General features: G+C 39.4%; 1 protein-coding gene across 1 annotated transcript; it reads right to left on the bottom strand.

Annotated features, from left to right (window-relative positions):
- Positions 1-14,790: 14,790 nt before the first annotated feature.
- On the bottom strand, positions 14,791-16,832 carry LOC126628492 (RING-H2 finger protein ATL54-like). Its single transcript, XM_050298194.1, has one exon. It carries the CDS (start codon positions 16,505-16,507, stop codon positions 15,206-15,208), a length of 1,302 nt encoding a protein of 433 aa, XP_050154151.1. The 5' UTR covers positions 16,508-16,832; the 3' UTR covers positions 14,791-15,205.
- Between the last annotated feature and the right edge of the window lie 299 nt (positions 16,833-17,131).

The following is a 17,131-nucleotide window of genomic DNA, read 5'->3' as shown; positions in this document are numbered from 1 at the left end:
AAGCTGTCACTCTCTCTCTCATCTCTTTCTCTCTCCCTCACCGAGCTATCTCTCTCTGCAACTACAAGGACCTTCACAAACACTCATAGATCGAGTCCAAAAACACCACCATTGTGATCCCTTCGTCCTCACGAACACAGCCGTACCATTCGATCACGCGTTGGTTGAGTTTTAAGTGGTCAACGCAGAGCAACTCGGAAGCTCAAACTCAGTCGAGTTGGCATCGTCATGATCCCAGTCGAGTTACAAGGTTTTAGGACGTGGGCAAACTTCCACTCAACTCCCCGTAGTCATTAGACTAGGTTTGGAGAATTGTTGACGTCGAAACAAGCAAGTTCAAGATGGTAAGTTTTAGGTCGAGACTTGCGAGGTTTTTTCAGGCCATTTTTCGTCCATTTTTGGACTTCCAAAAGAAAATGGCGAAAATTCCCCAGTTTTCGACGAACCAAACGGTGGTGGCGGATGGCGAAGCTCACAAGAGAAGATGAAGAATATTGTGTGAAAGTTGAAGCCGTTACTATTTAACTGTGGCGTCAGGTAACGCCGTTACTATTTAACCGAATATTCCGTCAGTTCTGACGGAATATTCCTAACGTCCGTTAGGGTTTCATCAACTTCTGTTGTGCACGTGCTTGCGCGTGGCCGCACGTGTGGCCGTGGGTTGGAGAGGGCGTGAGGGCACGTTCGGCCTCCGGCTGGCAAGTGGTTGATACGCGTGGGTTCGTGACTTCAAGTAGAACATTTTCGCATATTCAAACCTTCCGTTTGAGCAAACTATGGGGAGTTATTCCTAGTTTTGGTGTATGTCCTTATTAACTAATTAGTATTAGTTGTTTTTCATATAGTAGAGACTTACCCTAAGGACGTACGTGGACAAGCAAGGCTAGGGGGCTACATGCATATGAAATGCCATGACAGAATAAAACTCAACCATAAACATGCATATGAAATGGCATAATATGCATAAACCACTTTATATATATATATGCCACGATTTACTTAATTTAAAAAATACTGTTTGTGGTTGAGTTTTATATTGTCATGGCATTTCATATGCATTTTACCTGCTCATAAATATTAGACTGTTGTGAAATGCTATAGTAATTCTACGGGACGCGCAGGTAAGTTTAGGTGAGTTTGTTGTGTTGTTATGAACAATTAAATTGTATGGCATGCTTATATTCATATAGTTAGCTCATCATTGCTGCACACCGGTGTTAGTGCTCCCACCCTGAGCCAAGGCCAGCCTTCACGTGATTGTTCACCTCCCGCACTGCACACTCGCCTTGGATCCAAGTTAGGTGCTACCCTATCGTACAGGTCGCATTAGGCGACTCCCACTCGTAGGTGACCAGCGCATAACGCTAGCCTTCACGTGATCGTAGCACTAGAGCATATATTATTACACCTAGCCTGTCGTACAAGTCACATTAGGTGACTCCAACTTGTGTGTTAGCATAAATTGATAAGCCATATGTGCAGTTGTACAGGTCACATTAAGTGACTTCGACTTGCGTGCTAGTATAGATTATTTAGCACATGATTATATTCTTATTGCCGTTGAGATATTCTACTGTGGCATATTTTCTAGATTTATTGTTGGCATGCATTTGATTTCATACTTATATCTAGTATGATTTTCAAGAAACTATACTTGTTTTACAACGTGGGATCAGTATGTTCAGAAAACAAATGGATTTTATAAACCTTTATTTTTGTGCCCACTCACCCTTCTATTTTTCGCCACTCCAGGTCCTAGATAGCTGAATTTCTTGGTGGCGTACGAGGAATAGCTAGTGATTATGACATACTCCAATTAAAAGTAGGAACTGTTTATGGTTGTGTACTAAACACTTATTTAGTTTCAACTGCACTACTGTTGATATCTATGCTCTGAAGATTTGTAGTCCATGGGTTGTACCTACTACTGCGCACTCACTTTGCTAGCGTAATTAACTTCTAGTTCGGTTTTAATTTATCCACATTTTACATCACTCACACTTTTGGTTACGTTACCTTCGGGTGACGGCCATCACGTCTCGACTCCGGTCGGGGTGTGTCATTTAACCTATCATACTACTATAAATAAGGGCACAATGGGGGGATACAACATACACCTCAAAATTACATCTCGCTCCTCTCTCTCTTGTTGTCGACCCTCTCCCCTCTCTAGTCCTAAATACAGTTCAGTCAATTAGGCCTACAACACATTCCCTATGATGCATGAATCCCCTATATTTATATTTTCCTTTCAATTATGTGTGTGTGTGTATATATATATATTGCATATTTGTTCATGAGTAAAAGCATATTTGCTCTTGCTGGGCTTCGTGCACACCCACCCCAGGCCAGCTCTATACTAGGCATGTGCACCCCTGCCTTTTGTGGCCCACAAATCAGCAGCTTTGCTGCTAGGCCTGTCCCAGACACACGACCCATGGCCTGCATCCAACCCGTGGCCCATTAAACCCCTTTAAGGCATTTCCCCATACACGGCAACCAGCCTACTGATATTGGGCTTTGATTTTTCAAATCCAATGCTATTTTTTCTTGGCATTCCCGCTAATATTAACTCGAATGTTATTATTTTGCTTTTACAATCAAACCTGAATGGTTACGATCTATTGAATTAATTAAAGTGACCAACAGTCCATTAATCTGACAATTAATTCAAAATTATTGACTTGAAGTTCACTTTTTGGCAATTGACAATTCAATAAATTATTTCTTTTCCTTGAACCATTAACTATCTTTCGTAGTCCCGATGCACTCACACTTGAGTTCCTAAAGCAATCCACAAATTCACTACACTTAGTTGTATATTATATTATGTGTTCTTGCAGGTACCCCTATATGAAGCATTTACGCTTCCAAGACTTTAAGTCTGTGAATGAATACAACTTTGAAGTTTGTAGAATCCGATCACTACTTAAGTTCTGTGAAGAGGACTTAATCGAAGAGGATTTCCTAGATAATACATATTCGACCTTCAATACCACCAATATTGTCATGCAACAACAATATATGGCACATAAGTTCATCAAATTTTCATATTTGATCTCTATTTTACTTCTCACTGAAAAGTAAAATCAGCTTTTGATAAAGAATCATCAGGCTTGACCTACTGGCTCAAACGCTTTGCCTGAAGCACATGCGACCAGTTCTAGCAGCCACAACCGACAGAAACCCCATCGTGGCAGTGGAAATTGGCAGTAAACCCCACCACGGGCCCAAGGTCAACAAAGTAGAGGCCCATCTAAGGAAGGAAATTTGACCCAGAAGCGCCAACCCCTTGTCCTTAAGGCCCTAAACTTCAAGAACAAGGGAAAAACTATCGTTCAATCAGCTTCCACTGAAATGGACATGTGCTACCATTGTGGATCAAATGATCATTGGTCACGTGTATGCCAAGCTACCCCTGAGGCTATTGCCAAGTATTATTCTTGTTGTGACATTTTAATGAGGATAAAGTGAAGCCTTCAAGTACTCTTATGGTTGTTCGGACTCTAGATGCTAAACGAGATCCATTCCATCTTAAGGAGGATGAGGAAGAGATTTTGGAGCCTAAAGTTCTATACCTAAGTGTAATTGGTGCTTCATTGTACTTGGCTCAATGCACTAGACCCGATATCTCCTTCGTTGTTAATCTCTTGGCTAGATACAACAATGCGCCTACATGCAAACACTGGAATGGTGTTAAAGACATTTTTTGCTACCTCAAGGGTATAACGGATTTGGGCTTGTTCTACACCCATGAATCCTCGAGAGGAGCCGCCGCCCCCTCGGTCATCGGGTTGATTCTCGCCTCGTTGGTTACGCAGATGCTGGTTATCTGTCTGACCCACATAAGGCACGTTCTCAAATGGGCTATGTCTTTACCATTGGAGACACCGCTATATCTTGGAGGTCTACCAAGCAAACGTTAGTTGCAACTTCTTCAAACCATGTTGAGATTCTTGCCTTGCATGAAGCACTAGTGGTCATACTACCATCGTTGACCTTCCTACGATGATCTTTGAAGACAATGCAGCATGTATCGAGCAGTTAAAGAAGGGATACATCAAGGGAGACAACACCAAACACATAGTGCCGAATTTCTTTTAAACTCACCAGCAACAATAACATCAGAACATTAAAGTCAAGCAAATTCGTTCCTAAGAAAACTTGGCCAATCTTTTCACCAAGTCATTGCCCAAGTCTACTTTTCAGAAGCTCGTCCAAGGAATTAGTATGCGTAAATTATCTAAGTTGAATTGTTTGTAGTTCTCTTAATTGGAAGTTATGTCTAACTCAGGGGGAGCATCCTGAAGCATACTCACTTGATCTTTATGTACTCTTTTTCCTATGATTAGGAGCATTTTTCCCACTGAGTTTTTGCTACCTAACGAGGTTTTGATGAGGCACCCATTCTAGGATGATCATACTCCGTTGAGTTCACTACTTTCGTTCTGTTTGACGTTTTTTTTAGACATTATGCATACTTCTTAATTTTCTCCTTAGTTTATGGGTTTTCACCTACCTTAGGTTTTACCATAGCAAGGTTTTCTGAGTTTTACTACCAATGCATACTTACTTTAAATTTGAGACTCACATTCACCCGTTGTGCTGACGACTTCATCAACTGTTCTACCTCAACTGTTGAAGACCTAATGTGAAGTTTTGTTTGAGTATTTACACACTCAAGTGGGAGTGTTGCAGTCCTATTAGATTAGGAATGTGATTGTGTAAATCCTAGTGTATCTATGGATATCTTGGAATATTCCTTTTAGTAGTTAATATCATATTAGAGTTGTAATCCTATTAGAGTAAGGATTTAATCTATGCTACTACTATAAATAAAGGCTTAATAGGGTGATACAACATACACCTCAGAATTACACATCTCTTCTCTTTTTTACTGCCGGCCCTCTCCCCTCTCTAGTCCTAAATATAGTTCAATCAATTAGGCCTACAACACTTAGGTATCTACATGAAAAAAAAATAGATTTTTTAATTTTTTTTTAATTTCGTCAAAAAAAAAAAAGTGCAATCCAACAGTTGTCATGCCCTGATCCCGACATACGTCCAGAATCGACACGTGACGTCACCAAATACTTGTATCTCAACATACCCCGCCTCCGGGATGTGGCAAATCACAACTCGAGAATCGAATTGCATAGTAATTTTTCATATACTTTATGGCTGCATCTAACCTCCTCGTTAGACTGCCTATGTACCCTTATTAGGGATTAAGCCATTTGTAGTTCATCGTTCACTAATTTAGACATTTATTCTAGTGCGTTCTAACAGGAATACATAGCATTTTGTAATCAATTATTAGAACTTGAAATGCATGACATTACCAAGTTCAGGCTACAAAACAAACCAACATGCCGTTCAAGATTCTCATTCCATCCATCATATAAATTCCATGTTTTCAACACGATACTTCCATCCACAACATATAACATATCAAATAACCAACGAGGCACATATTATTCTCAAGCTACCTTGATCAACTAAAATAATTATAATAATAACAATCATATTCAACGTCATTCCACAATCCCGTCAATTAAACAATTCATGAATTAAAGATGCATGATCTTAGCATTTAACTACGTTAATCAAACAATGTGATAACATATCATTTTATGAATCTAATTAAAGAACTCTATATAATTCCCTAATTGGATTATAAGTAATAAACATGGTAAATCTAATTTATAATCACAAGGTCTAGTGCGGGTAATTCCCGTTCACTCGAATCTAGGGTTCTAGACTAACCTTATGGAAAATGAGCAAGAGCAAGGATTCTGGACCACTCAATGGAATCTAAAATATCAAGCGGTTTCACGTAATCTACCCAGATCCGTCACATGTAAAATCAATGCCTACATCATGGAAATGGTACATTAGGCTAATCAGACACTTAGATAAATTGCGAGGTTCGGGTGAGTGACAATAATACAAGTATGTGATATTTAGTAAAAACAGACCATCGATCACAATCTATAAACATCGAGCATAGAATCATGCTTTATCAAATCATAATCAAGTCACTGCAAACTCCGAAGGAGTCACCCAGACATCCAACGGCTTTTCTAATTCAAACCTCAAGATTCTCAAAATCATCATTCATATGTACATAAAAAAACTAAGGCTAGAGGGATGCAGTTCCACCAAAGCCTACATAAGTAACCAAGCAAGAAATGGCCCTTCAAAGCAGATTAACCAAGCTGAGCCACCCCTAAGAAAGTAACCAAGTAGGCAGTGACCCCCCAACGCGGATTAACCAATCAAAGTCACTCCTACAGCTATTAGGAAGTGATCACCTAACGCAGATTAATTAAGCATGATCACTATTGACCCCCCAACGTGGATTAACCAAGAAGGGTTAAGATAACCAAGTAGGTAGTGACCCCCTAACGAGGATTAACCAAGCAGAGTCACACCTACAGAACTATTAATCAGTGATCACCCAACGTGGATTAACCAAGCATGATCACCCCTAAATATAAATGGCCATAAAGATCGCCCAACGCGGATTAACCAAGCACGATCCATAAATAGTATGGTCCCCCAACGCGGATTAACCAAGCAGGACCATCCATGTACCACTGCTACATGGTGCAATTAGATCAACATACAAACCACTTACCCTTATCTCATCCGCTATGATTTACATCGTAATCACTTGCACTATCAACTTCTTATGACCACTAACTATCTTATCATACAAGCATAAAAGTTCTACATAATACTTCTCATAAGATTCTGGGTTCACATCGTCATAAAAACAATCATACACATCATACTAATCATACATATCTAACCACATTTCATAAACGTTTCCAAGCTACAGTCGAATCACAATTAATAAACATAGATCGATGCTAAAAATAAAAATAACAATTTAATAGAAAGCACATTCAATAAACAAGTATAACTCAAGATGGTGCAACTAATACATATATCGAGACACACGTCAACTGGAAACAACACGTCATTGTGATGAGCCAACTAAGCTCCATCAAGCCTCAACAACAAACTAGACATAAACGACACTCTAGAGTAGAGCACCTTGACTAGAACGTCAACCGTCGATAAGGTAGGTCCATTAAGGTCAACAATCTAAGGTTATTCAATCCGGAAGATCCACATATCAGATTTCTGATCCGTAAGTTCTCAAAGGTCCAACAACTGATAACTAGGGTGCTCATAAAATTGTACGACGATCCAACGATCGGATTGTCGTCAATCACACAAACAAGTGGTGGTCCAATTTGATCACCACACCAAACAATTGAGTTTCAGGAAACCGAGCTAGACATAGGTTCATAGGGTCACTAGAAGGTATTTGGTACTTAGACAACACTCATGGACGGTACCACCACACATGGTGGTAGCCAAGGTAGAAGGTAGGGGTGGTTTAGTATGGGATCCCATACCGAAACCCTAATCCTGATTCCCAAACAAAATTTTCGGGAATCCCGAAATAGTTTCGAGATTTCGGGACAATCGGGAATCCCAAAATGGTTTTGGGCTTTTGGACTAAATTTGACATATTATGCTTTTGGGCTAAAATTCAACATTTTATATTGAAAATTTGGGCTTTTGGGCAGAATGCCAATATGCGGCCCAATCTGTTGTTAGACTAAAATCTGCAATATGTGCAATCTGTGCAATTTGAAATCTGAATCTGTGCACAAATCTGTGCACAATAGTCAATAGCTATGCAATCTGAAATCTGAATCTGTGCACAATAGTTAGTAGCTATGTGATCTGATCTGCCTATTTAATTTCTAGCAATAGCATATGTGATTTGCCTATTCAATTTCTACTACACATGCATGCAATAAAAATAAATTAAGTAACAAATCCAAAAGCAAAAAAAAAAATTAATTACAAGCAAAGGTTTTAAAGTAACAAACTCAAAAGCAAAAAAATTAGTTACGAGCCAAAGTTTCAAAATAATTAAGTTACAAACCAAATGCAAAAAAGCAAAGCTTAACGTTTATGAAGATTGTTGGCCTCTTCGGCCCTTTGATCTTGTTGATGCTTGTACTCTTCCCCATGATGTAGATGGTTGAGCCATTCCCCTTGATATTGATGGTTGAGCCCTTCCCTTTAAAATGGGTGGTCGTGGTCGTGGTCGTTCGTGGAGGTAGTGATTGATTAATTTGATTTTGACGTTGAACTTCAACTTGAGGTGGTCGAAGAGGTGGAGGTGGAGGTGGCATTTTATTTTCTTGTGTTGTATTCTCCTCACCTCCCAAATTAGCCATGCCTACAACAATAAACCACAAATCATTTAGATTGAATTATAGTTTAATAGTAATAGATAATAAATACTAAGAAAATAAAAGAGGAAATTAAATTGTTTGCTTACTTCTTTCTAAGCGTTCAAGCTCCTCGTAGAAATATAATTCGTCAAGTGTAGGCTCCTTGTAGAAACAAAATTCTTTTCGTCTAAGCCAATCACTAGTACACACTAAAGCCTCAACCATTTTAGGTGTTAAGGAAGCTCTAAAAGGATCAACAACTCTCCTACCAAGACTAAAAGCATTCTCACTAGCAACGGTCCTACTAGGAAGGGCCAATACATCCTTAGCAACTTTACTAAGAATTGGATATTGACCACAATTTCCTTTCCACCAATCCAAAAGATTGAAACCCTTATATGTTAGGCTTTGATGTGGATCATTGAAGTACATATCCACTTCATTGGCTATCTCATTTTGTTGTGCCTCCGCTCTCTTTCTTTGGATCTTCTTTGCCATCCTTGAGGCAACATCAATATCTACCATCACACCCCCTGCCCCATCATCTAGTACAACACTTGATCTTTGCTCCACATTTGAGGTAGTACTACTACTAGTACTACTACCACTACTACCACTAAGGACCACTCCCTCCTTATATGCATTATACAACTCGGTTACATAGCCTTTAACCCTTACTTTCTCCTCCCTTATTTTGTTACATCCATAGCCGAGCTCTTCTAGATTTGTCTCCAACATATCAAATTTGTACCTCGGGTCGAGTGATTGGGCCACAAAGAGAATAGGATTCACCTTTTCAAAGTCACCCCAATATTTGTCAAACTTGAGCTTCATTGAGGTAGCCACACTTTGCAAAGTGGCATTAGAGGCATTTAAATTTTTTTCTTTTATCTCCACTTGCAAGGCAATTACCTTGCTAAGTATTAAGTGTGACGTTGGAGTAAGGGTTGCACTTAATGTCAAGGTGGCATCATTAATTTTTTTGAGAAAGTGAGCAAAACTCACCAACCTTTCCCAATCAACCACCTCCGGAGGACCCACCCGCTTGGCCTTTGTTGTCACCCTATTAACCTCTTTCGAGACCTCCTCTTTAAAGTAAGCAATAAAAGAGTCACACTCAAATGCCATCTTAGAGAACACTTCTTTAAACTTGAAAGCACTATTAAGCATTTGATATGTGGCATTCCACCTTGTGACAACATCAAAGGGGATACTTGACATCCTATCAAATCTCAACAAGACACAATATTCCCTAAAAGACTCCAACCTTACAGGGGATGAGTATATAAACTTCACACAATTTCTTATGGCATCAATCTCCCTACTAAGCTCCACCATTCCATCCTTAACTATCAAATTGAGGATGTGACAAGCGCACCTCATGTGTAAGTGAGCCCCGTCAAGTAAAAGAGTACCATTTGACTTGAGTCTTCTTTTCATGTATGCAATAGCGGTGTCATTTGCACTAGCATTGTCAACGGTAATGCTAAACACCTTGTCTATGCCCCAATCATTCAAGCAAACCCCTAGACATCTTCCAATATCATCACCCTTGTGAGAGTAACTTGGACAAAGTTTAGGATCCTCTTATGCAATCCCCAATTAGCGTCCAAAAAATGGGCCGTGATGACCATATAGTTTATCATTTGAATCGAGGTCCAAGTATCAGTTGTGATACTCACTCTCAATCCTTCAATCACACTTTTTATTTTTGCCTTGTTTTCAAAATACAACTCCAAAACTGCCGCCGCCCACTTATGCCTAGTAGGAAGTTTGTACTTTGGATTCAAGTCACGAATAAAAGCTCGAAAGTCCTCTTGATCAACCACCCTAAAAGGCATCTCTGCTGTTATAATCCACCTCACACATCTCCTATCAAGTCTTTTTTGATTGAAAGTATGAGTGACAACCTGACCTCTCATCCTTGCTTGTGTCAATGTAGGTTGGTTCGGATCCACATTCTCAAAGAGACTAGAACCCGGGCATTTCCTCAAATGCTTAAGAATTCCCACCGTCCCATGAGTTCTAGGGTGTGCTGGTACTAAGAGTTTGCAATGCTTGCATTCGGCCATGAACAATCTCTCCCCATTATTATCGGTGATCGTTACCCTCTTAGCATCGTTCCACGCCGGACTTGGACCCTTTCTCCTATTGCCCTTTTTCCGAGGAGGACCATCCCATTGTCTCACTACTTCTTCTTCTTCTACTGCCTCTTCCCCCTCTTCCCCCTCTTCCCAACAATCTTCATAATAATCATTATGCAAATAATCTTGAGGTGAGGGAGTGCCTAGTTGAAGGGTACCACTAGGTTGGGTTTGTTTTCTTTTTCCTAATACCGAGACCTTAGGTGTACTAGATTGGCTACTAGACCCGTCCATCCTAACAAATAAAATAACAATGCACATTAATATATCACAACCACAGTTCAACATATATCCAAATTCCAATCAATAAAGCACAACAGCACATATCCAATTCAAATGCAATAACATTAAGATATTCAATATGTGCAAAGTAAGAGGAAACAATTAAAGAGAACTAAAGAGAATTCATATATATTCATAAAGAGGAAACATAATTAAAGAGTGATATGACTCATATCTATTCATAAAGAGAATTCATATTTATTCATATCTAACTAATGTCCATACGACATAAACAACACAAACATGTGAATGAAAAATGAAGATATAGTACTAACCTTAAAAAACCTCAATTCAAACCAAGGACCGAATACACTTGAGTTGTTATTACAGCGGGTGCAGTACACTCAGATCTGATCCAAAAGCACAGATAATGTTATGCAAATGCTTGAGGATCTAATCAGTTAGTCATTAGAAGTTTCAGAGAGAAAGAAAAGAGCAAAAACAAGTTCTCAATGCTTGCTAAATCGAAAATGAAGTTTCAGAGAATCTCCAATATGAAACCATTTTTCAAATATGTAATAGTTAACAATCTGTATATGGACAACAAAAGAAAATTGATATATCATGGTAACATTTTAGACTAACTTTTTAATCCACTTCCCTGCAATCAATATGTTTTTAATCCATATTCCGAGTCCAATACTAATCAACACCATTTACAACCCACGGCCCTCATTCATCCCCTCACCCAAAAGGAATATAAAACAAACAAAGAAAGAAGCGAAATGCCTCGGTCTGTTCGAATGCATATGACCCAGATTTCATATATTTAATTTAACACAAACAAGGGAACAACAACAGCAGCTTGTACCACACTCCATTAACTTCTCGTATTCCTTCTGCAACCTCTCCGTCGATTCAAAATCCCTAATTCCAAAAGCCCTATTTCAGAAACCCTAATTTCAGAAATTCCTAATTCAGAAACCTAAATTCAAATTTTCTAATCGAATTTGGAATCAAACAATTTGTATGAACTTTGGTTGAGTTTATTGCAGGAATTTCTTACCTTTTGTAGTGAGGAGGAGGAGTGCGGAATGAGACCGAAATCTCGATTTAGGAGCCGAATTCAAATGGTAAGGACAGTGGGTAAAGGTGCGATTTAGGTGAGGAGTGATGACTGAGAGGAATGACAACTGGTGTGGGTAGATTCGGGATTCAGGCGACGGATGTGGGAGGAGAGACAAATCGACGAGGAGATACTGAGGTGAGGTGAGGTGAGGTTTTAGGTCTGAGGTTGAGAGACCGAGAGAGAGAGAGCGAGAGAGAGTCAGACACGGGTTGGGGGGTTGATAACTTTGATTTACATGCAACGGTTGAGATTAAATCTCAACATAATCCAACGGCTATTAAAATTCTAATTATATATTTAAAAATTAAATAATATATATGTATATTTTTCGGTTCGGTTTGGGAATACCAAAATCCCAAAAACGTGAGACCGATTCCCATACCAAAATTTCGGGAATTTTTCGGTTTGGGAAATTTTCGGTTCGGTTTCGGGAAATTTTCGGTTCGGTTTGGTATTTTTGGGATTTTTTTCCAGCCCTAGTAGAGGGTATAGAAAACCTGAATTTTCAACATTAACTAAATGAGCTCAAATTTATGTGGTAGCTAGAGCTCAACAAGGGAAACACTTTTCACAACTAGGCCAATGATAAATTCTAACTGGAAACCGTCCAAATTCACCGAAGAAAACCAGATTTCTAGGGTTCTAAACACCCAACTCTAAAATGAATACGAAATCATGAACCAAGCATACAAACTTGAAGATTATGAAGAGTACATGAAGTTTCATACCTCACTCGAAGGAAATGGTTGCTGGAATCACCGGAAAAAATGATAAAACCGTCGGAAAAGTCGTGGCTTTGTGACTTCGAACTACAAGGATGGAAAAGAAAATGGGAAATCTAACACTACAGAGATGTAGGGCTCATCAAGAGCTTTCCATGGACACCAAGATCACCCAAAACAGAGATGGGGTTAGAATTAGACCCCACCTCTCTTCTTTTTTTTTTTTCTTTTTTTCTTTGAAACCTTCCCCCTTTAATTTGATTGGTCTTTCTCCTTCTAGCTAATTGGTCTCCTTATTTTTGCTTAAATCTAATTAGGCTTCTTCCTTGTGGAAGTTTAATTGATTTAAAATCTATAGTTTAGTAAAACAACTTCAAATGTCCGTAACTATACCGTTATAATCCGGACTCGCAAACGGCTTTCGCCTATATGTTCGTGGTTTCAGGATCTATTTGAAAATATAAATTGTGACCTCAAAAGGTTTACGGATTTTAAATAATTAATTTCCAACTTCAAACTTCATATATAGTTTAATTAAAATCTAAATTCAAACAAATTAAAATAAATTCTCGAGAAATAATACAAAATTTCAATAATACAAATACGTAGATTATAATAGTGAAATCCAGGAATGAGATTTCACAACAATAACCTAACGTCAGGTAGGATGTGTTTGAGCTGGACTACAGGGCTGGCTGGTTGGCTGCTCTTGGCCAGCTTGCTGGCCAGTTCTCCAATTTTTGGCCGGGAGGGGCCCACGAGCCCTTTGGTCTAGCCCTTTGGTCTAGCCCTTTGGTCTAGCCCTAAGTTGGAGACGGCTTCTGTGTCAAAACCAGCTATTTTTTGGCCTTCAATCCTTTGGTCGGGTCAGTTGGAAATGGCCTTAGGCTTACTTGGTCTTGTCCCTTACCTCGGCCTACACCATTTCGTAGGCCTAAAAGTGCCCCGATGTTAACAAATGGAAGTATGACGTCAATTTTAGAGGAAGCAAGGACTCACGAGTTGAAGTAAGCAAGTAGGACGTCCTTTGTGTCGAACCAATTTGACAAATTTCGAACGAAGTAAGGTGCTGTCGAAGACGACAATGGTGGGGAACTTCGACTAAATTTCAAACACGTTGCTAGGTGTGAAGCTGAAATGAAATTTTTTTAATTCACTCGCGTAAGAGTTTTGGGCGGAGGAGGAGTTGACAAACTAAATGCAGAAATAAGTGGTGAAGCCATGAATTAGCAGGGGAGGGGCGAATTTAAAAGATTGAAAAGTTCAAAAAAAAAAAGGAAACTACCAAGTCCGTTTAGTAATATCGTCCATAATTTATCAATACTAACAAGTTTCATTAAAAACCCTTTTTCAGTGAAGAAATCACTGCCAACATCTCCTGTTTTCATTTTAAAATATAGCAATAACAGCAAAATGCAGCATCTCTTGGATATTGTGCGTAGGTAGGGTCTAAGCAGCTGCAAGGTTGCTGTTGGTTTTTCGACGAGAGCAGAGGGGCGGACCGTCGCTCCTGGGCTTCACTTCCGACAAGGGGAGGGGCAACCGCCCCTCCCTACCCCTCTGTAGCTTCGCCAGTAATGACAAACTAAATGCAAAACTTTCAATTTTAAATCCAACGATTTACGTTGGTCCGCACAAATGATCCTCAAAGACCGGTTCGCATTGGAAAATTTGCCATGTCAAAATATAACTTACCTGGTTAATTTAAAGTGGACCCGTCCAAGAAGGCCCAAGCAATCCATGAAGACTTACTCAGATGCTGTTCTATCAAGTTCCTGAATCAGCTATTGCCTTGAAGCACCAAATCGGATTGTAATTAACCTAAAAATCCCAAGGCATTGTTTGGCGAGGAATTTTCAAGTCCTTCGAGTGGATCATAAAATGTTAAGATGAGAGATTTGAAATGCACTGTATAACATTACAAATGCATGTAAGAGGGATTTAACTTCATTAGGACTTTGAAAATCCCTCGCTCACTCGGGAAGAGTGGTTAAAAATGCTTTTGGTAAAAAAAAATTTTGAACCAATCCTAAGTAACTATACAAGTGAATCCTGAAAAAGTACTTGAAGTACTTCCTGCAAAAAGCACTTCAAATGCTTTTGGAACTCAAAAACTTCAATCAATCAGTATCAACTTAATAAACCATTTAAGAGAAATCGATTTCCATAAGCATATATGTGCCTCTGTATACTGTAATGCTATGGAATGACTTATGCCAAGGGCTATGATAGGCTGGCATTTGACAAATATGCAGAAGTATTGCAAAAGCAGACTTGAGGAATTAATGTAGCGAAAACGAGAAAGATAATTCAAAGTTACAATTTGCTTATATTGCAGCAGCAGCAGCAGCAGCAGCAGTTAAGACAAATTTCTGTAGTACAATGTATATATTGTCTTGAAGATTTCACGCATTCTGCGTACTTTAACAAAATAACAGAAAATTCACTATAAGAAGCAATAACATGAGACCACTTGTTGCAGTCCATATCTTCTTTTTTCTTAACCTTTTCAGAACCTAAAAAACTTGAAATTTCAGTACCAAAATCCTTATTTCAATGTACAACCCGCTTCAGTCTTTCTTTTGTATTGACACACCGCTATACCAACTTTGATGGTTTTTCTCATGTAGGTAGGGTGCAGAGGCCGTTGAGAAGGCCATTGATTTCTTGATTTTGCTAGAAACTGACTCAAAACTTGAGACATTATAAAGGGTACCCAAATCTTCATAAGGGTAGGATTGAGCTATGACTCCTTCCATGTTTGGATGAAAAAAGCTTCCTGCCAGATGCGAATGGCCTTTTCATTGATATTGGCCCCATCTGCAGAGAAAACCCAATTGAAGAGCTTCTCATTAGTTTGGACAGGCTGGAACTTGAACTGCCATGCTTTGAAACAATCCCCGAATTCATATTCTTTACATGTGATTGGGAATTCGAACTTCCTTCTTCGGGAATTACATTCGCCACATCACGATATATTCTCAAAGCAGATAATGAATCCATCGAACCTGATCTCCTCATTGGTTGAACATCCTCTTCAGTAACCCGTCGATTGTCAGACAAATCACTGAATGCTCTTGGATCACAAATTCCCACAGGAACAATGGAATTTGGCAAAACCTTCCTCGAATTTTCCGTGCTTCTTCCCTCAATTCGAGTTTCACAAACATTCCCATCATCTCCAACCCCAACCTCACTAGTCCCTCTTCCAACACTTCCAACCCCTTCATCACCCTCCAAATTCTCCACCTGAATGCTATCCCTCACACCCGAACCACTGGAAACAGACTCTGGGACACTCACCTGAACAGTAGCAGTGTCACAAACAATCGGAGCACGGCAAAGCGGGCAATTCTTATGTGATCTCAACCAGGTATCAATACAAGGGATGTGAAAGGCATGACTGCATTTGGGCAAAAGTCTAAGACTCTCATCTTCTTCAAACTCACTCAAGCAAACAGAACAATCAGTTCCCTCAATCAAACCCTCATCTTTTCGAAACTTGCAGACGGTTATGGAGTCAATCGCCGATTGTGGGAGACCAACAGTGTGGATGTACCAAATGGGATGATCAAGAACAGGACCATGATCTTCATCAAGAAAATCTTGTTGGGTATCAAACAAAATCGGGAAAGAACCACTCCTCCTCGTCGAATCATCGCGGCGGCGGCGATAAAATCTAACAAGTGAGAAAACAATAGCGAGAAGAAGAGCAGCCCCAATCATACAAGCGGTGATAGTCATACTCGTTTCAATCAGACGCTTCCGCTCAGATTCAGGCTGATAATAATATTCAGCTAGCGGTGGCAGCGGAGGAGATGGCGGCGGAGGAGGGTATGGTACAATTGGAGGAGCAAGCTCACCACCAACATAGACTATAAGTTTCTTACAGACATCAGGGCAGGTTTTGAAACAAGATTGAAAGCAATAACCCCCTTTGTTCAGATGTGGATTACAAGGAATTGAACAAACTAATTGCTCACTCAAATTTGTTTGTGCTAGGACTTTTCTGTGATCAAACTCCATTGAAACAAAACAAGACAGTGCAAAAACAGAGGAGATCCAAAGCAGGGGATTAAAAGTTCATACCTTTTTTTGCTTATGATCCAGAAAAAGCGAGAATCAGAGAGAGTCAAAGGCAATAACCTGATGGAGGGTTTTGTTTGGAGGGTTAGGTTTCCACCGCAGCCAGAGGTTTGAATGGATTGCGATGGAGAGAAGATGGTGGGTTTGGGTGGGAGGGTTAGTTTTTTCCACAATTTTGCTTGTAGGGTTGTAGCTTCCTTGAAGCATGTCGCTTTCGAAATGACCTTTCCTTTTGCATCTACTCTTTGCGTTTCTTTTCGGCACTGTGGAAAGTCAGAGAGATTTTAAAGACTCATTCAATGAAATGGATGGAGCATCAACTATCAAGTGAACAATGGGAAAAAGCTAGGATTTGTCATTTAATTTGCTTTTGTGTATGCTAAATATGTGCGCTATAAAGTCGCTTTTTGGTTTTTGTTTTTTGAACCAAAGTTATTATTTATATTAAAGGATGATAAGTGGGCTAAATCTCATAATGAGTTAGTAATAATGTTGTTCAAATTCGTTTTTAACTAGAATCGAATCTAAGACATCTTACTTATTAGTAAAGAGGAATACCACTAG

This window comes from Malus sylvestris, chromosome 1 (genome assembly GCF_916048215.2).
Source record: "Malus sylvestris chromosome 1, drMalSylv7.2, whole genome shotgun sequence".
NCBI classification, from domain to species: domain Eukaryota; kingdom Viridiplantae; phylum Streptophyta; class Magnoliopsida; order Rosales; family Rosaceae; genus Malus; species Malus sylvestris.
Note: the sequence above shows the minus strand (reverse complement) of the source record. Positions and strands in the feature narration are given on the sequence as shown.